General features: G+C 44.7%; 1 protein-coding gene and 1 long non-coding RNA gene across 4 annotated transcripts in view; both read left to right on the top strand.

Moving 5' to 3' along the window:
• The window catches only part of LOC147157787 (teashirt homolog 1-like), a 31,475-nt gene extending 15,883 nt beyond the window's left edge, over positions 1-15,592 (top strand). The window contains exon 2 of the mRNA XM_086062146.1: positions 11,049-15,592. Within this exon, the coding sequence (XP_085918272.1) occupies positions 11,049-14,278 (3,230 nt within the window). The 3' untranslated portion in view covers positions 14,279-15,592. The remainder of the gene's footprint in view (positions 1-11,048) is intronic.
• Positions 1-25,921, top strand: part of LOC147157786 (uncharacterized) — a 139,576-nt gene that overhangs the window by 111,605 nt on the left and 2,050 nt on the right. The window contains exons 6-9 of one of the 3 annotated variants that reach the window (XR_015091119.1): positions 16,470-16,548; positions 16,984-17,050; positions 18,801-18,889; positions 18,986-20,066. This is a non-coding gene — a long non-coding RNA (uncharacterized LOC147157786). Of the gene's footprint in view, positions 1-16,469; positions 16,667-16,983; positions 17,051-18,800; positions 18,890-18,982; positions 20,067-25,921 lie in introns of those variants that run through there. The other 2 variants (XR_015091118.1, XR_015091120.1) reach the window with 2 other exon arrangements.

Raw genomic sequence — 25,921 nt, 5'->3', positions numbered from 1 at the left:
ACCACAACGAGCACAACTGGAACGGATTAATGCCGCTTCTACACTCCAAGTTGGGTCAAAAGTAACCCAATTATGGATCAAAAATGGACCGAACCACTTTCTGGGTTGTTGTATATACAAAATGACCCAATGTTTTGACCCAAGTAAAGTATCTGACCAATATTTATGAGTTGTTGTACACTAAAAGACCAATTTCTTGACTTATTGAAGTTGGGTCAAATTGACCCAAGTAGAGGATCGGTCCATTTTTGACCCATTTGTTTTTAGAGTGTATTAATTTAAGTGGTGAAAGGTCATTTGAGATATGAGTGTTCTTAGTTATGAACGTGGTCATGAAACAATTTTAACGATTAAGTCAAGGCACCGTTGTTGTTCAATTATTATGCAATCACTGCGTTGTGACTTGTGATATGATGGCTATCATTTCCATTACGCACATCAATAACATGACATATTGTATATTTTTGCTTCCAGTTCATTAATTATGGTGCAATCATATTGTGATTTTATTGGTGGTCTGGCAAGTAATTGTGCTGACTGTGACGTGCTATGATTGGTTTTGTTGAGAACATATTTGAATTTGATACATAGATTTGTGATGTATCGTGACAAGTTGTAATATATTGCGCAAATGCTCTTCTGATATCAGTATTGCTTTAAGCGATCACATCGGGAATAACTGCGACTCCCTCCCCTATTAAATATGCTGTTGTATTTTATTTTATGCTATACACGCGTGTGCGATCCCTCCCACTTTAATCTTCTACACTAATGTTGAAACGACAACAGTGAAAACTTTTTCTAACGGAACGTCGGCCTTTAGCGGCACTTTGTCACTGGGTTAAAAAAAACGAGAATACTTGGCCAAGCATAAAGGATAATGGCTTTCACGGTGCACAATTGGCGGAATTTCCCCGGTGACACACGCGGTTGAAAGCGCTCAAATATTTGGGGACGTCTCGGTCGTCTCGAGCAGACTTCCACCCGGAGGCTTTTTGTGGTTCTAATTAATTTCCCTGAAGTCACTTTTATGGTTTTTCATGTTCCTTCTTTTCCTTTTATTTTCTCTTTTTTACTGTCCCTGAAAAGAAAAACTCGTGTGTCATACTTGCATTTTTAGCAGTTACTCAATGTCCTTATTTCAAGGTAGATAAAAATAAATAGGGGAGCGTCCTAGTTTATGAAATAATTTCGTTTCCTGACATTTGAAGTTCGTCACATTCACACCAATTCAGGGGGAGCCGATGAACTCGACAACACAGACTTTTGAGAGCTTTTTTTTATTTTAGTTTATGTGTTTCAAAATCATGGTCATGAGGCAGAGTGATATAAGTTTATGAGCCTCTGACTGAATGAAGCATTTCTGTGAACTAGCAACCTCGCTAACTGATGCTCACTTGCTAATTCTATGGCCAATTAGGCGTTGAGCAGAATCAGTTTCATTTTGTTTAGTGTCTAAAGAAAGGAGAAAGGGTCCCGGTGGAAGCCATCCTGCGGAGAGCGACTCACAATGAACATTGCCAAAGACACGACGCCCCAAAATCAGTGATTAATCAACATGTTGGAAACGTTTGATGAGGTCGCCTTGCCTCACCTGTGCACTTTTTCATGAGAAAAGAGTGCGAAAGAGCAGGAGGTCCGGCCGAGCCACTCAGAAGGGGAAGTCAACCTTAAACATTTCTTGACAAAAATATGTTATATGTATCCTCACTAGTGTAAACATGACATTCTGATGAATATGACATTTGTGGAATATGAGTTATGAAGCAAAATCCAGCCTTTTTTATCCATCTCAGGGGTGGCGGCCATTTTTGTTACTTGCTGTCGACTGAGGATATCACAGTTGAAGCTGAGCTGTGATTGGTTGTTACCTTAGACCTGAGCAGCTGTGACGTCATTTTCACTCGACCCCACTGCTACGTTCAGACCAACAGTCGGGGAGGCGTTTCCGGCAGCACGATTGCGTTGTAGTCAATGGATTGAATTGAACTTTTGGCACCATCAGCGACAGCCAATCGGTGTCACCAAATACGTCACAGACAAAACACAGGAAGCAGCGGTTGTGTGCAAAACGTGTAGCATAGCAATGGAGGATAGCTTGATCGTCGCGGTGTGCAGACACCAGGAGCTGTACGTGTACCGGGACCGGGCCAAAAAGGAGATAGCTTGGAGGAAGAAGCGTAGAGGTCAGCTTGTCTGGCGAGTTTGTTTGTTGAATTGTCGGAAGTGTGAAGCAAGCTAGCAATGCTACAGTGAAATTAGCATCACCTACCGAAGCGGAAATCCCTCCTATTGTTCCGTTGCGGTGCGGAGCGAAACAAATTCCATTGAGAACCCCGTAAACAAAATCACGCGAGACAAGAGTAGCGTCGCGATATTTTCTTTTCGGTCTGAAAAACTGCTGGATTTTGCTGCTTAACTTGTATTCCACTAACAGAATATTAACCATAATACCATATTTAGACTGCTGGGGCTGCATAAAACATACTATTGTCAAGAAATGTATTTTGGGTAGACTTTCCCTTTAAGTTTTTGAATAATTGAATTGTAGCTTTACTAACGATTATGTTGGCGTCCATGTTTTTGCAAAAGCAAAGTTTGTCTGTTTTTAAGTTGATGCAAGTTAATGCTGAGGGGAAGAAAACTTTCAGGGGGAAAAAACCCTTCAAATCTATCAAGAGAAAAAAAGTCCAAGAAAGAAAAAACAAAGTTGTGTTTTTTTCTTTTCTTTTAAGGTCTTGTTTTTTAAATGAATGGCGCTAGCATACTCACAAACAGCTTTTTTTGTCACTGTTGTTTAGCTAAACAGCATTGTAGCTAAAAAAAAAAACTTTTTAAATAAAAAATTTTTTAAAGTACAAAGTGCAATTTTTCCTGACATTTAGGTGATTTTTATCACGTATCATTGCCCAAAAACCTCAACCACCACATCTTAGTCTATTTAGCACAGACATTTATTTAACTAGGATTTTTTGGGATGCACTTGTGTGCATGTGCATGTTTGTTGCTGCTTTGCTCATCAGTGTTGGATAAAGCGAGCGTCCTTGGCCAAGGCTGATTGATGGCTTATTGTGGAAGCAGACTAGACAACTGGTTAGCTTTTGGCCCGAGGCCATCTCATGTTCATTTCCGTTGCAGTAGATACTTTCTTTGTCTTAATACTCAAACGTATTACTATTATTAGTTATTATTGGGTTTTTTTGTCTTTATATATTCTGTGTACCACCACCGTTTCATTCTTCCTTCCTCGGACCTTCACTTTGTTTCCTTTGTCGCCGCTTGGGTCCCTTGAGTGGAAAAGTTCCATTTTAACACCTCTATTCATTAGTCCAGGGCCACGCTCACATTTTTTCAGTTTCTATTGTCTTCAAGAGTCGCACGGCCGTTTTCCCCACCGCGGTTAAAAAAAAAAAGTTAAAAACTCTGCTGTCAATGCTTTTCCGCTCTCTATTGTCCACGCTGGCGTCGGTGATTTATGGTAATTATCCATCTTTTGGGGGTCATCCGTCAAGTGGCTTGTTGCTAGGCGATGGGAGCAGATGTTGTTTAGTCGCCGGCAAGACGGGAAGATGGTCCGGGGCAACGCAGGTGAACTCAAACTGTGTATGTGTGCGTCTGGGGGGGGGATATGAAACGTCAACGTCAAGACGCCGTGCATTCTTAATCTTCAACCTGAATACTCCATTGGAAGCTGCGGTAAACGGCATCCATTTCCAGTGAATTGCAGCAAATATTGACTTTACAAATGTATTATTTTCTGTTAGTTTGCATTATTAAAAAACTAATAGGCTAGTAGGTGAAACATAGAAATGTGTAGCATGTAAGGAAGCATATTTGGGTTTCTTTTAAACAGATTGTCTGCATAAATTCTCCTAGAGACAATCAAAAAAACATTAAGAATGGCACCTCAAATTTATCTATTTTAATGGTCGATGTTTTTAAAAGGTGACTTTTTAAGTTGGAAATGTAGGTTAATTTTGTTAGAATCTCAGTCTATCACTATTTTATCTTATTAAATTCTAACCTGCATGAGTATTATGATCGTTCTTTGCTGATTGGCTGGGAGTCAATCACATGCTTTTACTGCCCTACACTTTGTGAGGCGTCCATCTTAAAGCGGCCCCTTGTCCAATCAAGTGCTACTTTTCTGCTTTAGAACACAAATGAGTGAGCTACTTACTGTATGTGTTTGTACGGAACACATCGAATACACGAGTGTTGCCTGACCTACATGGAGTCAGCTGAGCGAACGTCTCACAGTGGCATCGTTTTTAATTAGCATTAGTAACGCTTTATGTGCACTTTGCCTCAAAAAAACTAACCAGATGGTTTGGCATGCCTGTGCAGCACAAGAGCGCGGTTGTTGTTCTAACCCTCGTGTGTGTGTGTGTGTGTGTGTGTGTGTGTGTGTGTGTGTGTGTGTGTGTGTGTGTGCGTGCGTGCGTGCGTGCGTGCGTGCGTGCGTGCGTGCGTGCGTGCGTGCGTGCGTGCGTGCGTGCGTGCGTGCGTGCGTGCGTGCGTGCGTGTATACACATGGAGGTGGAGGGGTTGTGCATGTGACGAGCTAATGGCTGTTGTTTAATCTCATAACAAAATGCTTGTTTGACATTATAGGTAAGCCAGCATTTTGGTGGTAAAACATTAGTCGATAAAAATAATAAAATGAAAGTACAGTTTTTCATTGACTTTTGTGTTTAATTCGCTTCGTGACCAATCTTGTATCTGAACTTGTGTATCAAAATGACATTTACTCATTTAAATGAATTGAAATGCCATTCTTCTGTTCCAGTCCCTTGAAGAAAAAAAAAAACACCACAAATGTTTTGGTACAAGTTTCAAAGAAAAAAAAGAAATTTCTGGTAAATTGGCGCGACCTTAATGCCAGTCAACAGACAGCCTAAATGGCCGCTTTGTAAGGGGCTTCTGGTAAGAAAGAATCTTGTGACCAAAACGAGCCCATAAATGAATGAACCTGCAGTATGTAATGATGTCAAACTTGTATTTTTTATGCCAATGCTTGTTTCTGTGATTTGATTGGATCACATGGAGCCACATTAATGGATTCACTCTAGAACTGAACATTCTGTGCGGAATCAGTTGTTGTAGAGTCATGTCTTGAAGCAATTGAAACAAAGTAGGCGCACTACATACACGACTTGACTATAAAAAAGCAGAGTTGTTCATTCTCTCTAGGGATGGGCAAGTGCAATACCCGGCCTCATTTCAAGGTATGAGTAATAGTGACGGCAGCCAATACCAGTATTGGTGGCAATTCAGACAATGTTACGATCAGGAGCTAGAAATTAGGTGAATGGAAAATTGCCCTTAATTTTCATGCAGTTTTAGGGGAAATCATATATCGGCCTTTCTTTAAAGTATCTCTCATTTATTGATTTAAATTGTATGTATCAAAAGTACTAGCGGTATCGGTGACAGTTTATCAATCAACGTAAAAAAAAATAAGTTACATGAATTCCTCAAAGCGGGTAGTGGTTTTAATTAGGGGTGTCAAAATGAGTGTGTTAATTTGTAGTTAATTGAAAGTTCCTTTAACACCACAAATTTTCTTAATACGCAATTAATGACCGCCCTTTACTTAGAAAGCCTCTACTGGGGGAATTGCAGTCGCAACGCAGCTGACACGTCCATGTCAAAATTTAGCAGTAATAAATGTAATAATAAAGCATATATTTGTGGAAACTTGGGTCAAGTTGTATTTAGCAATTTAAAAAATGTGCAGAATTTCACAAGTTAATGCATCTTCAAGATTAGATAACTCTTAATATGAAAAGAAAAAAGCACTGAGCTATCACCAATGTCTTACAAATGCAATTCTGCCATCTATTGGCAGAAAAATAACCAACATAAATCAATATCACACTTGGTTGTTTTTTTACAGTACAATAAGTATTTTTAATTTTAACTCAATTTTATGAATTATTATGAAATGACTGTATCAATGACTAAAATATGCAGACCCACTTTTAATTGAACACGAGCATGAAAGTTAGAAGAAAGAAAATATATTTTACATTTTATTGTATATTCAGAACAGATATACAATTAGATTAATCATGAGTTAACGGTTGAAGTCATGCAATTAATTATGATTCAAAATTGTCATCGCCTGACACCCCTAGTTTTAATATTATCAACAAGAAACACAGTGTAGAGAAACGTCGTGAATCCAGGATTTGTTTTTTCGACGTTTTCATTTGTATTTATCATTGATGTTCATCTCAACCCTATTGACCAAATTCAAGAACTGTATCTCTCAAGATACAACGATCTGATCAGAGGCGCAGTTTAGGCCTTGGCAGAAGTCTGCGCCCTTGCCTCGGATGTCATGACATTGCGCAGGTGTACCTAAAAGAGCGTCCCACGGAGAACCGAGTCGCGGCGACATCCTCTGCGTCGGCGTAATTGCCTATCCTGCGCGCGTATAGGACGCGGGAAGTAATAATGTCATTTTATTTACAGCCTCTACCTCGCCGCAGGTCAGTGACACACACTGATCAGGCCTGTCCAAAGCCATCAGAGGTGAGTGGCAGCGAATGGAGGGCCTGGTGACAAAGCGAAACGGGATCGAGGGGAAATAAGGGCCGCCCGTTGCGGAGGGGCCTCGCTAAACGGCGCGAAGGGGTGGGGGCGTTGAGCTGGAACGCGGCGGGTAAATCAGCGGGGGTGAAAGCTGGCGGAATTGGACATTAGCGCTGCAAATGAGAGGCGGGATTGCCCTCTTGGTCCAGACGACATGAATAAATGAAGATGCGTTACAGGGGAAGGTGCGTTTGTATGCGCGCGCAAGGGAAGTTGATTGTTTTGGTCGGCGTGACGACGAGATGTCTGACGTATGACAAGTGCTACTTTATTGGGGAGTAAAGCACTTTGGACGGGCAGAAGTAACTCAGTAATTTTCGCAATATTGGGCAGATGCATTTGTGTCCAAAACTATTTGGACAAGGATATTTCTGGACGTCGCATCAAATCCTCTGACAGGCGCTGGAATTTGCTAGAAAATGTCCAACTTTGTGTTCAATTTCCAGAGCATGTTCTTGAGACTTTTCCATTCCTCCTGTTTTGATTGAAATGCCTGGCAAATTTGAGGGATGGGTGAAACTGGTGTTTGGGGTATCAGAGTACAAGCCCTGGAATTTGCCCAAAATGGCTGCTTCAACACCAAAATGTGATGCCATGCTCTGCAAAGATTAAAGATTAGACTGAGATGGCAACAACAACAAAAACTTGGTAATTAAGTCTTGCCTGTCTAGTATACCTACAATTTTATAGCAGGAGTTTAGGAGGACTTTGCCCAAAATGGCTGCTTTAAACCAAAATGGCAAACTTCCTGTTCAACTTCTTGCATTTGTCTGTGAGACTTTTATCGTCTGTCCTGCTATGGTCCCTCATGCCATTTATGATTATTGAATGACGTCCATTTGATGCCAAGAACTTGAGACAAAACGGAGTCCGTTACTTAAACACAAACACCGTCAATGCCCAAATGCCTCTGGACCAAAACCTGTGTGCGTGTGTGTGTGTGTGTGTGTGTGTGTGTGTGTGTGTGTGTGTGTGTGTGTGTGTGTGTGTGTGTGTGTGTGTGTGTGTGTGTGTGTGTGTGTGTGGGTGTGGGTGTGGGTGTGGGTGTGGGTGTGGGTGTGGGTGTGGGTGGGTGTGTGTGTGTGTGTGTGTGTGTGTGTGTGTGTGTGTGTGTGTGTGTGTGTGTGTGTGTGTGTGTGTGTGTGTGTGTGGGGGTGGGGGTGTGTGTGTGTGTGTGTGTGTGTGTGTGTGTGTGCGTACTCTTTGTTAATCTAGCATGTCAGTGTATGTGTGTAGGACATAATATTTTGGAGGACCTCACACATCTCCCTGCCCTGGGGGGGGAGGTATGTTGTTCTTTGTGCTGAGGGGGTGTTGTGGTGTCCCACTGCGGTGTCACCTGTCTGCAGCAGGAAATCCTGGACTGTACACAGCATTAGTGACGGGCTGCACTCCAAACACACACAGAACACACAGATGGCATTGCTTTTCGCACACACATTTAATACAGAGCAGTCATTAAATAGCGGGACAGCTCTTTTTGCATACTTTTATCGTATTATTGTTTTGGTGTGGTTAGCCCAATGTTTATTTTCGCCTATCCCAATACATGACCGTCGAGGGGATACGTATCTCGATATTTTGCACTACTTAAGTTACAGTTTGATGAAAACAGTCCTATGTATATCCAAATGATATTTTTATGATGCAGGATGGCAAAAACGTTTTGTTCTTCTAATGTTTGCAGCGCTTTCAATTTGCCGGCAGTGTCATGCCTGGCGGAAATGTGCGCGCACTCGGTAGTAAGGAGCGGCTTTCCGAGATTCGATTGCGATGCCTGTGTATAAAGAGGTCTGCACTGATGTATTCCCATTTTCATGTATTGTTTTTGTTTTTCACACACCCTGAGTGTAAAGGTTGTCGCACAAAAATGTAATACAAAACTGAGTCACGCCAGCAGTTATTATCCTATGTTGCTATGTATCCGGCAAAATGTCAACACTTGTTGACGACTTTGGAGGCCTGATAAAAAATAATCCCTTTAGATATTCTCCATAGAGAAAACAATTATAATAACAATAATCCTAATATTCCAGCTGAAAATGCGGTCACTGTATAAAGATTCACTCACTCATATCATACTGTGTTGTGATATCGAATCAAAATTAAGAAACCAGTGATAGTTTATACCTCTAGTGGGCGCGGCTAGCTTTTATTTAGCTGGCCAATGGGGCAGTGACAATGGAGCCGGACAATTTCTGCCTAGCAACAAAGGCGAATGGGGCGGTCCTTGGATTGACAATCGGCGGGCTAGATTTGACCGCCTCCTCTTCCTTATCATCCGACGGCCGGCTGATTGCTTTCGACCTGCAGAACCGACAGTATTGAAAACGGCCAAAACGATGAAAGCATTTTATTTGCGGTGTATGGATGCCTCGCTAAACACAAACTCTGCCGTTGCCCTCATGCCCGCCAACAACTTAACTTAGTAATGAAATAAATGCCACATTTCAGCTAACAGTCAATGTTCCTCTTAAACATCAGATCCAAAAACACTAATGTACTTGCGAGCGTGTTGGCGTGTTGTTTAACTTCATTCCCGCATTTTGCTTGAGTGGGCTTTGTACATTTTTGACTGACAACCACAACAGACACCTCCATTTTAATCCCCCCCCCCTCGGCCCTCCTCCCTCGCCGTCTTTTGTTCCGGCCGAAAGCAGCCGCGTCAGCATCTTTCCCCATCTCTGATTGCCTTATTAGCCGGAGGTGGCACTCGCGGCTTTATTTTTTATTTTTTGTCGTACACAGATGGTAGGGAAGAGGTTGTTTGGGGTTTTTGTCGTCCCGCGACCCTCCCGCCCACTTTCGCGCACGCACACACACTCCTTAAGTGCGGTTGCCTTTTTTGTTTTGTTTTTTTTCACTTTGTTTGTTGCGCTGTCAGCTTAGCTTTGTCTTAAACTTGAACCGGCCACCTCGGCCGCGAATGGCTTCCACGGCGTTTCCATTTCTACGCTTTAGATGAGAGCATTTTCAACGGGCCCAATTTTGTGAATGGCCCAAGTAGAATGTAATTATAATGGTTTATTTTTAAGACAAAAACGGATGCGCGTTGAGGCTTTATGCCTCTAGGCACGCAGAAAGCGAAAAGAGGCGGGGCGGTTGCAACTGTTGAACCTCCAGCTTTTCCCAGGCAGCTGTTTCTGGCACCTCACACACATCAGGTATTATGTCCACTCCTATTATGGGATGGAGTGCAACACGCTGTTTGAAGCTGACAGCACATCTGCCTCCTCGCAGGAGACTCATTCTGGCACCTCAGACAAGCATCTTACCCGAGATGGATTTGGGGGAGGGAATACGAAGGGATAGGGGGTTGCCTCTTTTTGTTTCTTCTTTTTTTTTTATACTCGACCGTCTTTTTTTTCCCCCTACCCTCCTGGAAATATGTAGTTTCTTTACAATGTCGCCTCACTTTCAGTCAGGCGTCTTTCAAAGCGCGACCGGGCTGTCATGTCCGCTGGCGCTTTTCCCTCGCCCCACGCTGAGAAGACTTCCACCGCCGCTGCCAAGTCCACTCCTCCCTGCCAGCCACGGCTCAACCAGGCGCACGGAACTGGCACACTCGCCCGTCCTCGCGCTATCTCCATTACTTTGGAGGCCAAATTGCGTACGCACGTCCAGTCAAATTGAGGGATGGTATCAGTTTTCCCGCGTGAGGCCGTACTTTTGATCTGGTGGTGAAATGGCGGCTGCTGCGCTTAGTTGTAAATCCATCTTTCAATCCATCAGTAGTGTAATCAAGAGGTGCAATAGCAATTAATCAATCAAACATAACTTTTTTTAGTTGCCTTTTTTACGAATGACACGGCGCGTGCCATTTGATGTTAGCGGACAGTTTAGGGAAGACCCATTTCTGTTCCCAGTGCTCGGATGAGTTTGTTGCGGAAGAACATCATACATTTCAAAAATTTCAAAATCTTCTTGCCTAACGATGGTTCAAGGTTACAAACGTAAGCGGCGTAAGAATACTGTATTTATATTACATGTAATTTAATTTTCATTTGATTGTTTTATAGTGTAGTATTTTATACACATATTTACTGGAATTATTTAACCTTCTTATTTTCTTCCTATTTCACTGTATAATTTGACTGGCCCCAAATTCACTTTATTTTGTTTTTGACAACATCTCATTAAAGTAAAAAAACTCCTTAGTTCCTTCCTGCGATGTGTCCCAATACTTTTGTCTCTCTGTCAGTCACATGTGTGAAATCCAAAGGCCGGGAGCCATTCAGCCCGCTGCCCGGAATAATGCGACCCTCTAAAGTTAATGAACACGCCTACTTTGTTTCCAACTAAATGGTTGTTGTTTTCATTTTGGCAGAAATAATGTTCACTTTAGCACAGATTTTAACCAAATCGCTTAATATATATTACGTTAAAAAACGTTAAATTATTTAATTAAATGATCTCGCGCTAACAAAACCTTGTTTGCTGTTTTCCAGCTTACGGTCCCGAGGATGAGTTTGGCTCGGACAAGGCCGACGAAGAGGAACCCCTTCAGGATGACGGCCTATCTTTGGACGGCCAGGACGCCGACTACTTGTTCAACGACGACGAGGATGCCGGGGATCGCTTCAGCTGCCAGAACTCCCCGCTCAGCAACGGCACCAACCCGGACGCCGGCTACGCCTCTCCGCTCAGCGCGGCCAGCGACCACCTGGCGGACGCGAAGACGCCACCCTCGGTCGACGACGCTCGGCAAAAGCCGGAGGAGAAGCCGGAAGAGAGCGCCGAGCCGCTCAACGGCCTCTCTCTGCAGGACAGTTTGGCCAAAATGAAAGCCGTCTATGCAAACTTGATCTCCGACGCCTCGTGGTCGAGCATCGCTTTGGACATGCTGAAAGGTAAACGAGACGACGACGCGTCCGGCAAGGCCAACAAAAGCGAACACAACGAGAGCAACGGGATCCAAAACCACCACGGCCAAGCGAGCGTCCTGTCAAAGAGCCGATTGAGCAGCACCGGCGCTAGCGCTAACACAACTACCGGCGGCACCGCCGCATCGCGCACCGCCTCAAACAGCACCGGCGTCAATTCGGGGTTAGCCTACGACTGGCACCGGGCGGCTTTGGCCAAAACCTTTCAGCACACGCCCTACCAGCTTCTCCCCGAACCGAGCCTCTTCAGCACCGTGCAGCTGTACAGGCAAAATAACAAGCTGTACGGACCCGTGTTCACAGGCGCCAGTAAGTTCAGGTGCAAGGACTGCAGCGCGGCCTACGACACCTTGGTCGGCCTGACCATCCACATGAACGAGACGGGCCACTACCGCGACGACAACAAAGACACAGAGGACGACCGGGGCAAGAAGTGGTCCAAGCCCCGCAAACGTTCCCTGCTGGAAATGGAGGGCAAGGAGGACGCCCAGAAGGTTCTTAAATGCATGTACTGCGGCCACTCGTTTGAGTCCTTGCAGGACCTCAGCGTCCACATGATCAAAACGAAACACTATCAGAAAGTGCCTCTGAAAGAACCGATGCCGGCTCTCACCTCCAAGCTCGTCCCGCCGAACAAAAAAAGAGCCTTCCAAGACCTGATGTCGCCGAGCTCCCCCGACTCCGCGGCCTCCGGCGTCCCGCTCGGAGAGGCGCACAGAGACCAGAGGCTGACCAATCCCTACGTCACGCCCAACAACCGCTACGGTTACCAGAACGGCGCCAGTTACACGTGGCAGTTTGAGGCGCGCAAGGCGCAAATCCTCAAGTGCATGGAGTGCGGCAGTTCCCACGACACTTTGCAGCAACTGACGGCGCACATGATGGTCACGGGGCACTTTCTCAAAGTCACCAACTCGGCCTCCAAAAAGGGGAAGCAGCTGGTTTTTGATCCCGCTAGCGAGGAAAAATTTCAGTCTATTCCCTTGCCTCCGACGACCACCAAGCTCCCGGCCCCCAACGGGAAGTCGCAGCCCGACTCTCCTTTGCTGTCGGCAAGCCCCGAGGAAGAGTCTAGGGAGAGGGAGGACGAAGAGGCGGAGGAAGAGACCGAAACGCCGGCGGAACTAGACAGAAAAATTAAAGAAGAGAAAGAAGATCCATCCGAGAAGTCCGATAAGCCGGACAAGGCAAAGTCCTACCGATATCTCCGAGAGGAAGACTTGGAGGAGGCGCCTAAAGGGGGACTGGACATCTTGAAATCATTGGCAAACACCGTTTCGAGCGCAATCAGCAAGGCCCAGACGGGCACCCCGACGTGGGGCGGGTACGCCAGCATCCACGCTGCCTACCAGCTCCAGAGTTCCCTCAAGTCCACTCTGCCTTCTTGCGCGCAGGTTCAGCCTTTATTCAGCAGCAACTGTCTAAAGGCGGCGCCCTCCGACCCGGCGCCCGGCAGCCCGTCGTCACCGCCGAGCCACAAGAACAACGTGCAGGCCATGGAGAAACTTGTGGAGAAGGTGACTGGGAAGAGCTTGGCGAAGAGCGAAAAAGAGGAGAAGGTCAGGTCCGCCAAGTCACCGTCGCCAAATTGGAAAGACAAACGGGTTTCACCCAACCCGGAAAAGACCGCCGTCGACAAAACCGAGCCCCGGAGCAAGGAGAGCAGAAAAGCTACGCAGATCAAGGAGGAGGCCGCGTCGCCAAAGAAGGTCGTCAACGACGGCCGCAACAACCTGAGCATCATCACCGACCACTCCCCGGAGCAGCCCCTCGTCAACCCCCTCAGCGCCCTGCAGTCCATCATGAACACCCACTTGGGCAAAGCGGCCAAGGTGACCGCGCCCTTCGACGACCCCTTCGCCGCGCTCTACAAGCTCAACGGCAAGTCGGCCCTAACGAAGCCGGCCGAGCCGGCGGCGGAGTACCGAAACGATGACCAGCCCATGGATTTGACCAAATCTAGGAGCGCCAACGGACCCTCGGCGAACTGCACCGTACCAAACCGACAGCCGTGCTCCAAAAGCGCGTCTCAATCGTCATCCCCGCCCCTCCGGGAGAACGCTTTAATGGACATATCGGACATGGTGAAGAATCTGACGGGCCGCTTGACGCCCAAGTCCACCACGCCGTCCTCCATCTCGGACAAGTCCGACCTTGACGGGGGGACCTTCGAGGACAGTCTGGAGGAGCTGTCCCCCATCCAGAGAAGGAAAGGCCGGCAGTCCAACTGGAATCCGCGGCACCTCCTGATCCTCCAGGCGCAGTTCGCCTCCAGCTTGCGGGAGACGGCCGAGGGGAAGTTGGTCGTAAGCGACCTGGGCCCCCAGGAGCGGGTGCACATCTGCAAATTCACCGGTCTCTCCATGACCACCATCTCGCATTGGCTGGCCAATGTGAAGTACCAGCTAAAGCGGACAGGCAGCACCAAGTTCCTCAAGAACATGGAGTCGGGCCAGCCGCTCTTTCTTTGCGGCGACTGCGCCTCACAGTTCAGAACTCCTTCCTCCTACATCGGCCACTTGGAGTCCCACCTGGGCTTCGCCCTGCGGGACCTCTCCAAGCTCTCCATAGACTTCCTCGAGCAGCAGGTCGTCGGCAGGACGGACGAAAAGATTCCGGGCCCGCCGGAGTTCACGGAACACGACGACGACGACGGCGGCGGCTCGCCGAGTCAGTGCAAACTGTGCAGTCGGACCTTCGTGACCAAGCACGCCATCAAACTGCACCTCTGCAAGACGCACGGCAAGTCCCCCGAGGACCACCTGATCTTTGTCAAAGAGTTTGACAAGCAGTGACTGGGCCGTGCCGGCGCATCCCGGGGTTACCGTTGCACTAAAACCACCCAGCTTCAATCTGTCCAAACAGAGCGCCACAACTGTACAAAGCGTCGTCACAGCACACACGGTAGCTTTACCAATCAGTGTATCGTTCCTTCTTTCCGTTTTCAATTGGCAATAAAAAATAAAAAAAAATAAACACAAACACAAAAAGAATTGTTCTCATTTTGATGTTGGGTTGAGCTCAAAAACACAACACTCTTATGCTGCAATTTGTCTTCATTGTTGCTCAGTCCTGTGGCCCGTTTTTTAACTTGGCATTTTTGAGCTCCGCCTAAAATTTCAATGTGGGCGAAATGACTCCATTTGCGCGCGTTAGCAATTAATAATGGAAATCCAGAACGATACACCGATTTTTACGCCACATAATGTAATTACTCATCCATGCATTATGGCCATACAAGGGAGTGTGACGGAAGAGGGGGTCTTGCACTGTTCCAAAGCTAAAACGTTGCAGGTTGATGTAAATTGTACCAAAACGGTGCCGCAACTGCGCGGCGTCCGAGCGAGCGGTGGCCGCTCTCGTTGGCGCGCTGCATCTTTGATGAGCCTTTGGGAATCGTCCATCTGTTGTTTCAAAACTGGACCGGCGCTCCCGTTTCTGTCACCGTCAACTCGCGTATTATTTATGAGATTGTTTGTGCATGTTTTAATGTAAAGTGGTGGGCAAATGAGGAGACCTCCATTAAAAAAAAAATAATAATTGACAGCCATTTAAATGAAGGTGAAGCAGATGAAGGATGCTCTAAAATTGGTATTGCGGTTATTGAAACATGTGGAAAGGAATGAAGAAATAACACAGCTGTTTTAAAAACAGCGGAAGGAAAAAGGTATCAGATGAATTGTTTGAACATGTACAGTATTTGCATTAGTTAAGAAAAAGAATGAAGTGACTGTATGAATAATCAGCAAGCAGATGCGCGTCGGCGCATCTGGCTTGTTACAATTCCACATTATTTGTACTGTGTGAATTTTTATAATGTTCTTTTCTAGACAAAGATGGCTGAAAATGTATAAAGTTAGGTTTTGTTTAGTTTCTTTTTCTTCCATTAAATGTGGTTTACACGGAAGCACTCGCAACAATAAGAAAGATTAAAGAAGAGAATTGTCAACGTTTTCCTGAAGTTTAATTTGCTACGATGCTATTTTTGTCTTTGGGTGTAAAATAAATGCCATGGTTTCAACTTGTATGTTGTCACTGTGTACTTTTACATTTGAAAGGTTCAATATGTCACTTGGGGAAAAGGTGACGTATGATGAGAGTGAAAGAATTGAAGAAAAAAAAGCGTTCATAAATTGTCATCGGAAAAGACTACAACTACTAGAGGGAGAGAAAAATAATGTGATGATGAAATGGAAAAAAACGAACCTACTGTTTTATTTATTTATTTTAGTCTGCCGCTTAACCATCATGTTTTTAATTTTGCATGTTATTAACGCAACCTGATTGACTTTTGTTTTGCATTTCAGAGCTGGGAATCTGTTCATGTGTGTGTTTATATAGCGAAAATAATCCCTTTATAGTGGGCTGTTGTAGATAAAATAGAGAGAGGACAGAATGAGCTTGTGACGCGCGCGTTTGACGCGGAGCTTGGCTTTGCCGTTCCGCAGCCGAGTCAGGCACCTGATGATAAAAACCCAGAAGCCGCGACACATTTCCACCGAGGGCATTTAAGTCGACACGGTCCCGCCCAGCGCCGCTCTCGAACGCTCGCCTCGGGCGTCTTCACTCCCGGGAACAATGAAGCTTGCCGTGTCTCTCTGGAAAATAGACCCCGAACGCCACCCAGGTTGGGAAACCGAGTCCCTCTTTGGAAGGTTTGAGGGCCGTTCGGGCACATGCTAACGTAAACGCATAGTCAAAGGAAGAAGTCATTCTTACAGGGGGGGGAAAAAGTTAGAACCTTGTTCTTAAAATGTCATCTTTTTCTCAGATTTTTCAATCAGACCGCAGCAAGAATGACGTAACAACTTTTTCTGTATGATTCCCTACTAGTCTCAAGTCGTCTGAAGAAGTGTCAGACTCATTTCTCGTTTGACAACAAAACAATAAAGCACCTTTTCACGCAGAGTGTGAAGTTAAAGGTTTCCAAATCACCCAGGACAGTTTGCCGTCTCCTAACTGTCAGCGCAACTTGTTTTTGTTCAGATACCACGCGACATCATGCGTCAGGGCCCCGAGGGAGGAGGAGGCCCTTCAACAAGTGACAACGTGGATCCTTTCCAGAGTAATGACACCTGCCTAAGCGGACGACGGATGGGCCGTCTTTTCCCATACATCACAGCCTAGAGACAAAAAGAGTTGGGGACAAAAATGAGTGAAATATCAACAACGATATCAAACAGGTTCTCCTTTACAGTAGATATTTGTTGATATTGGCGGCGTAACAAAAAACGATGCCTTGAATGGAAGCAAATCCATTCCTTCCAATTATCAATGTAATCACGATGGGTATGTAATTGTCATATATTGGCGAGATATAACTTTGGAGGAAATGCCACATAGACAGCACTGACATGTTTGTTCATATAAAAGACTAAAAAGTGGATATAAGTATTATTTAGATCCATTTCACTCACTAAGTTGCACACAAAAAAGTCCTTATGTTTGAATGGGTGTTTAAATGGAATTTTTCCACCCTGTTGTTCTGTTGTATTTACAGGTTTCAAGCATGGAATATTGCTTTGGCGCCATCTGGTGGCATCCTGGTGTCAAGGGAACATTTTGAAGTGAGTTGAAGAGCTTCTTTTAGAAAAACGAGTCATATGCTGCCATCTTGTGGCATCTGTAGGGTGTTACAAGCCCTTTAGGGGGCGCCATGGATTACTTGCACATTGTCACTATTCGCGTCTACGTCCCTCGCGATTAACGGGAATTCTATGTAGGCTTATTTGTGCTCAGTCGGATCGCCTGAAACACCAGAGGCTTAGCTGCACCGTTGTTGTTTACGAATGAGCCGCGTACCGAATACAGTATGTCCCCGATGGAAACGTCTTAATGTTGTGGACCCAAAAAAAATGGGAATGCATGACAGACTTAGCAACAGTAACTAAGGGAGACAGGTCTCAAAACAAATCAAAAAGGGCAACATCCACCTGGAACGCGTTGACTTCTGAAGGTTCAACTTTTTTTTGCGGGTGTCAATTGTGTGTGTTATTGCTGGCCGCGACGTTGGAAAAATGTGAATTGTCGTGTCGTGACGCGCCGCACGAAAAGTAGGTTGCGGACGTCTCCGGTTGACCACAACGCAGACGGTGACATCACCCTCCCGGAGACACTCGTTGCGCGCGATACCAAATAAATAGGTTACAACTGTCGCTGCTGCCATTTGCTCATTATTCCCGACTATTCCTGGTCCGGGTGGGGGCGTCGGGCGCGTTTCATCCGGCAGCCTCGGCGGACAGTGTGACGAGCCTCATTCACGTGTGGTCCAAATGCTTTGCATGAGAACGGGGCCCCCAAACTCTGGCAAAGTGACACTCGGCCGACAAGCCGTCAGCAGGCGGCTGTCATATTAGGCGGCTAAATTCAGGTGACACCCATCCGCCGGCCTCACCCGGGCCGACCTGACACCGCTTCATGTTCCCCGCTGTCTTTTTCTGAGAGGCTTTGTTAGCCAGGGTGGGAGTGGAGAGGGGAGCCGGCGATGGGGGGGGGTTGTTTTTAATCAGCATGACGAACCCTTCCCTGCGCGCGCACACACACACTTTACGCGGGATTGGGCATATGCCGAGGGCAGCGGGCCGGCCGGCGTGCCATCATTAGTCCAAGGCGACGCGGCGAGCTCCTGACACATGTCGACGGGAGTTTTCATTCGACCTCCACAAGGAGCATCCGCATTATGCATAACGGCGACGGCGCAGCGCGACTGTCACCAGGCGGGAAGACAACACGCTGAAGAAAAGAGAGACAGGGGGAATTTATTAGAGGCGGAACGGGACTGGAGGTCCCCGGTTTGCGGCGGTCCCGACCTACGAGGCTGCGATGTTGCAAACGGCACCCAACGTTTGGCCCTTTCCGTTTGCCTGTCCCCGTGGCTGCTTTCATGTTGCGCCACCAGTGGAAGGTTACAGGCCCCAGAACCCTTCCCAGGTCTACAGAGACTCTTGGTGCGCACTTGTTGTTATTGAACCCCTGTTATAGAAAATTGGATTTTGTTGACATGTAAAAGTCCGCATATTACTGTTTAGAGCGACGTCGTTAGCGACTTGAACTTAATTTGTATTTAAATGGGAATGCATCACAGCATTGTTTGTGCCTGTGTAATTACAGACATAGACTTTGTAGTTGTGCCAATAACTACATAGTACAGCAAAAGTCGGGAAGTATGTTTGTTTATCCCTCACCATCCCGCCAACGCTCCTTTTGTTCAAAAAGAGTTTGCATCGCTCATTTCTTTGGTTTGTTTTCATAAACCATAAATTAAGTGCCTATCATTATCTGCTGTTTGACATCTTTTAATTTGCGGCTCTCCACCAGCGACGGCGGCGCTGGCAAATGTGACGGGAGGATGAGGAGAGGGCGTCGAGAAGGACATGTGGATGGATCCTTTCTAATCATCGCTGATGGTGAGCTACAGCTTCAGCGTCCCCCATCTTTGTATCGTTCCCATCCAAAGTTGTCCAGCCCAAAAAGCCGTTTCCTCGTCTTTACACCTTAAGCAGACCCCGAGAGGAAGACATGACAGGAACAGGGGAAAAAATGGAAATAAGTCGGCCGCTCATGGAGGATCCTTTCGACAATCATAGGCTGTCATCACGTCCCCATCAGGCCTGTCAACACACTCGCACCGCCAGCCGACTGTCATATTCCGAGTTGTGTTATTTACGCACGCGTAGCAGCCGCACATGCAAATGCGCCAGACGTTTTGGGAGCCCTAAAAATAAGACGCACTCGCTAACAGTGTACAGTCTCCACGGAACTGTCAAAGTAAATACGATAGTAAAGTTACTGCCACAAAATGTAGCTCAAACCGTAAACATAGCTAAGCTAGCTACGAGCTAAGACCACAAAATTGTTTATCATTATCAACTCATAAATAGCGAAAAACTGCGACTGATTGACGCTTCCCCAGAAAGGTTTGTATAAATGACACAAAATGGCGGCAAAGCACTACCTTTTTATTGGCTTTCCAAATGAAACGGCTTCCTTTATTTGAACGTTACTCCTCGGCACTAACCGGATAACGCCAAAGCAATACTTTTAGATTACACATGGCTTTGGCCAGAGAATAAAATCAGCGAAACTCAGTTTGCCAGCCAAGAATATACTTCTGTGACCGCAATTACTACTTTATTGTTAGCCAGGGCTTTGGCGCCCTCTTGTGGCACTACAATACACAAACAGATGAGTTTTTCAGCAAATAATGTGATTAGTCGCACATAACAGAAGAACACGAAAGCATTTGAAAATACCTGACAGACACGTCACCATCATGCTTATTGGCTACATTTAGCTTAGCATCTGCTTGGTAGAATTGATGAAGGCATAACAAGGACACAATTACAAAGTTGGAGTGCACACTCCTTTTTATTTTCACCTCACATTCGATTGTGAGCAAAATAATCAGAAAATGTGTATTCAAAATGAAAGTTCCTCCCTGCCACCTCGATGTCATTAAACATAATTTTGTTTCTCTGTGGGTAGAAAATGACCTCCCACTTTGTCAGAATTCCACGCCAGTGTAACGCGTCAGTGTTGTGAAAGGCGAGAAACACCTGAGACGTCCACAAGATGTTCCAGAAGGTACCAAAACCTGATTAAATGTTTCATTGTTGACACATACAGTTAAGGCCTCAACCCACAACCTTCCACCTGACTGCCAGCCGTTTTGCCCCCCCCACAATTCCCTCCCACTCAGACGTCACCATTTGTCGTTGTCCCGTATGATTATTAAGCGACCAATTAAAAAGGAAGAACTCAAAGGCTTGAAACGAATATGCAAATGTTCCGCCGTTTGGCCGATAACGGCGTGCCTCTAAGCTCTCTTAGTCTTAACTGCGATTTCCCCTGATCCGCCGTGACAAACAAACACAAGCGATAATCCCATTATATGTATTTTTATGGGTTTTTTGTTTATTTAATGTTATGCTTTTTGTTTTCCCTTTCCGCTCGTTCAAAGGTGTTAATTTTTTGGGTGTGATTTTCAAAATCAAATTTCACATATTTCAGTTTCAATGCTTATTCCAACAAAGTTGTAATCCCTTGTAGCATTTAGCTAGGTTGCTTAGCATAGTAGTCGTTGGGCGGAGTCGATTCGCTTTATGATGAGAGCTGACAGTAGCGATGTTGAAATATCAATATTTGAGAAAAAAAGGATATATTTCTTTAACGTGGTAAGACAACTTTTATTTACACGTTAATTGTGAAACAGATGGCTAATATAAATATGTTGTATGGGAATAGTCGTACGTGGAGTCACTTTTTCTGAATTTTGGGGAAAGAAAATCTGATTGTTTAGAAGCTTTTTTTTGACTATGTAGTCTTACAAGGGGGGGGGGGACAAAAAACGTGTAATTGCATGGCAGTAAATTATATATTAGTCATATTTTCATTTGAATAAAAAATAGGAGAAGTTAGCAAAACATACGCCATAATTGTAATCCTATGAGAATAAATTCAGGATTGTATGACAGTAAAGAAGTATTTTGTCAATAAACAAAGTGGTCATTATTCTAGCAACAATAATGAAATAATTATACAACAGTAATCCTATGAAAAGAAGTCAGATTGTAATGTAACAAGAAATGTCACAACGCCACAAGATAATAGGAAAATTTTAAAATCGCATGAGGTTAAATAGTGAGAATGAAGTTGTATATATATTTAGAAGAAGTCAATTGTATGAGAATAACAGATTTAAGAAATTTAAGTCATAATTGCAAGAGAAATTGTAGAAAAGAAATCATAATCTACATTTATTCTTTCTTTTGAAGGAAAACAGAATGTTATGACAATGAAGTGGTAATTTTAAGAGAAGTCGCGAAGCCACAAAATGAATCATCGAGGGAGGAAAAAATTTGAATGTAATAAAAAAAAAAATGGATTGCTGATGAATTTCCCACGCCAAACTTTTTGAAGCGTTCCGTCCCTTTGTCGCTGTAATCCTACTGAAGTGTTTCGTCTTGTCTGGTCAGTTGAGCGCTTTTGCGCTAAAGCCAACTTGCAAAGTGGAGACGGGCACTTTTAAAGGAAGCTTCTGGAAACGTTAAGCCCTAAAGTGCCCCCCCCCCCAAAAAGTGAGCGTCAGAAGAACTTTGGCATGACGACGACACCTTCATTTCCCGACTAATACCTGAACTAAATACCCTCGCTGGCTCCCAATGCGCGCCCTTTAATCGCAGCATAACGGCCCTGGGGGGGTGGGGGGGGTAATAAAAAGTGTCAATTAAAGGATCCTCACCTTCGCCTGCGGCGTTGAAGAAAAGTCTACTTGTAATTATTGTGGAAGTGTTTGTTGGAATCTTAGCCGACAAATCCGTGAACCCCCGACGACAGAAGACGGCGAGACCCCTTTCATCTCGAGGGGGGGGGGGGGCGGCACTGAGAAGCTCCGGCGACGTACCTTTCATTGGCAAGGTTTTAATGTCTCGTCAGACTCGGCGCGCCGCGTAGGCGACGTCGCTCGCATTACAGCGAGTTCAGGCAACTTCTGAAGAGCAGCAGTCCAACTTTAATCATGGCTGTGTTCACTAAAGAGCTTTTCTTGCCCAAAGAGTCCGTACGCTCACATCCACGAGAAAAAGTAGCATCGGTAGACTTTGCAGTTTTTAGCAGACCATAGAATAATAAGATAGAAATTAAATCAGAATTTCAGAGGCAAAATCATTTGTCCTAATCAGAATAGTTACTCAAGAGTTAAGTGAAAATCTTTTTCAGAAGAGTGCTGTTGACAATCCTGGCAAATGTAAAAGATTTATTAAAAAAAAAGTTGGATAAAGACAACGACAACGCAGCCACGCCAGCTGCCAAGTCGGATGCGAATAATCCCCCCCCCCCACCTGACATTTTCATTGTTCCCAGCGTAATTAGCTTGCACTTACAGCAGACAACAAGGCACTCTAAAGCAACCGCCTAAAAGAGCAGATGTATTTTTGGGGCGCAGGCATAGCTAGCCAACTGCACGCCACAATTGCACTGTGCCAAATTAGCAAAGTGAGTTATGCTAGACCGTAAAATGCAAAGAAATGCAAAGAGGTGAAAAGCAAAAGTTTTATCATTATACAGTCTTAAAAAAAAAAAAAAGTAGCACTTTATCATACAGTTAGCCGCCATTTTGTGATTCACAAGGCTGCATGTTGTCACCTTAAGGCTTGACTGTAAACCCATAACAACTTTTCAGCCCCCTATTTAAGAATAACCAAGCGAAAATAGCCCAGAATAAAGAAGCACATGAAAGTATCATTAATATCAACAGAAAACCAAGTCGAGGTGTCCTTGCTTGACCATCGATTTCCAAACCATCATAGCTAATCAGATTTAGCCATTAGCATACAGCATGCTATTGTCGCCAATACAAGCAAAATGTCCGTTTAAAAGAGCTTAAAGGCCCAATAATTAGATATTTTTATTTGCTTTAAATAATACTCTGAGTTTGGCAGAGAAGGTGGAATTAACAGCAGGAAATAATAAGCAAAACGGACAAAGCTAAAGTTAGCATCGACGCTAGCTCGAGATTGTCTAAGTGCTAGATAGTGAGTCTGTCTTCCAAAGGAATAAAAAAATCACCGTAAATGATCTAAGCAGATTCCAAAATGATTTTATTTTTATTATTTTTCTCAACGTGCTGTATCACTCGATCAATCTCCTCACCGACATCTTTCCATGACAGCGGCCACTTAACATCTCATCACGTGGTCCATATGGCGGCGTCAGAAAGCGTCCTGCCGTGCGGCGAGCCCAGCGGGAGGGTCCGGATCTGTCATCACCACCCCCCGAAACCCGTAACCCCCTCAGTCAGACTTCAAAATCTTGCCGCGGCCTAATTTGGTGCCAAACGCGCTTTACATGTCAAGCTTTTCAATCCTCTTACAAACGTCTGAACAGTTAGCCGACAAGTCAAATGCACGCATTAGCTAATTGATTGGAATTCGACAAATGTAAACCCATCCAAACTTTTATCTTGAAATGAACATATTTTATTGTCTGGGGTTATGACTTTGATCTCACAAGATTCCGATAAATCTCATAAAGTTACGAGATATCTCCTGAAGCAATGGAATGTGCCTGTAAATAAGTCAAACTTAAACTTACCTATTAGGCATGTTAGACACCACTTTTATTTAAGATTGACACCAGCATGTCTACTCAAATGATACAGATACCGCCAGCACTTCCGACAAATGAAATTTACCCCCAAAAACAATAACAGATAATATCTAAGAAAGTAAAAGATGACTTATTCTTTAGATGTTCTTTTCAGTTAGTGTTCCATGAGCTATTGTTAGTCATGGCTCAATAAAGGCTGAGAAAGTGCTAGATTAGAAAGATTTGGCAATTTCCCTGAATGACATTGGCACCCCTTCAGGGTCAAACGACACCTTGGCAGCCTCTGCATCAATTATGAAATATTTTATGTGTATCTGTCAGAGACGGATGCGCATAACATTGTGCTGCAATTTCTAGTTAACCACCAGGGGGCAGTAAAATACTGCATGTAATACAGCACGTTGCTACACACATCAATTCCAGGGTCATTAACCCCGCCATAATGATTTATGGTATGTTCGGGTGGCAGATGTGGTACAATGTGCCATTTGCCTTTGTTGTTTTAAGTTTATTTAGACAATAAAACATATTAAAAAAAGCAGTAGTTGTACTGTAGGGATGGTAGTCATAATGAAGATATTGATGATGAGGGTCAAGTAATTTTCTGTGCAGCAAATAGCAATGTTAGTGGAGATGAGCAGACATCTTTTGAATTGTAATATGGAGTTTGAAGAGAAGTAATTTCCATAAATCGCCAGCAGTAGCAATTCAACCAGCAAAAAAAATAATTAATTAAATAAGTAGTTGTAATGAATATATTAAATAGGGATAGGCAATGAAGTATCGTTATTGGGTCGATGCGCAGCCTTATTTTAGGGTATCGATATTTGTGGCCTGTGTACTGGTGGCCGGAACAAAAAAGTAGAAATAGGAAGAGTAGGAAATTGGCAATAATTTCATGAAATTTAAGGGGAAAATACTGTATTGGGATATGTTTGAATTATCTGCCATTGTGTTTGGGGGATACTTTTTATATATTAAAAGAACCAGTGGTATCGGCACGTCGCACTCAGTAGCATCGAACATAATGGGGGGGGGGGGGTTGTAGTGCATAATGTCACAAGAAAAATCCAGTAAATTTTTCAAGATTGAAGCAGCAACTTTGTTCTTTCCAGAGAGAACCTATGAATCATCACAATTATACGAAATACCATAAAATGGGGGAAAAAAATGTAGTATTGCAACTACTGTCGCAATGCAGCGCTACACAAGTCGTAAAGAAATTGTAGTAGTCATGAATGTGTTGAAGAACTGGTCACGCTTATGAATCGAAGCGCAAGTCGAGTACAATGTTGATGTTGTTATATACCTTTAAGGCGCAAAAATGCTAACATCTCAAATGAAGTGTAAACTGGAGTGATTGTCAGAATTGTGCCAATAAGGATATTTGCACAATTTGACCCCATGTGTGAGGCCCAACGTGGACCTCACCAGGCCCACTTTTTCACGCCGCTATACAACAATAAAAAAACAAAAATATATGGAAATTGCATTATTCATAAAAGCCAAACACAGCAAATGAATTCCCCCCAACCAAAAAGGGAAGATTAATGAGTCACTCTTTGTCTCATAATTCAGAGTTCATCCTCACATACATCATATTTTCAAGCACATAGATTATGAGAGCGAGCACATTCATCATGCGACACGCAAACACACACGCGCATCCTTCGCATCCAGCCACTGTAATGTTATTCACCGGCGTCTCCCGCCGAGCGTTAAAGTGACGCTTGTGCAAACGGGGCGGAGATAGTAGCGGGACAAAAGTGTGCATTCCACACGCGTGATGGTCATTCATCACAATCAGTAAAGCGCGACACCTGCATGTATTTTTTTTGGGGGGGGGGGGGGTCGTGGTGTTCAAGTGGCACGCTGCGGTCAGAGACGGCAACCAAAGTGCACCAAAAAGGCAAGATTGTAGGGATTGGCAGTAAAGCAATTGTAAAACATGGCAGAAGTAGTTTAGCAAGGGAAAAAGAGTTAAGTATGCCAAAGTGCACATTTGCAAACAGTTCCACTTCCCAGATAGAAATCTAAAGCGAAATGCGGCAACAACAAAAAAAATGAGACAGCCCTTTCGTGAAACAAGTGTAACCGCGCAAAGTAGTCCCAGCGCTCCCTTGCTCAAGCAGACAAATGCCCATCAACTTTCCAGCAATAAGCGCCGACGGTCAATTAATGCCGCCTCTCAAAACGATAGACGGCATTATTCCCTAATTATTATTCCGATACGGCGTCGCCCCGCGCGTAAATTGCTCTTTTCAGGATGTCCGATGGTGGCAGATAGAATTCCCTCCAAATAGGCATGGCCATGTCACGCGCACGCACGCCAC

The sequence above is a fragment of the Leptonotus elevatus genome, chromosome 19 (genome assembly GCF_054856555.1).
Source record: "Leptonotus elevatus isolate MCC_2025b chromosome 19, RoL_Lele_1.0, whole genome shotgun sequence".
NCBI lineage: Eukaryota > Metazoa > Chordata > Actinopteri > Syngnathiformes > Syngnathidae > Leptonotus > Leptonotus elevatus.
This window is presented reverse-complemented; position numbering and strand designations above follow the sequence as displayed.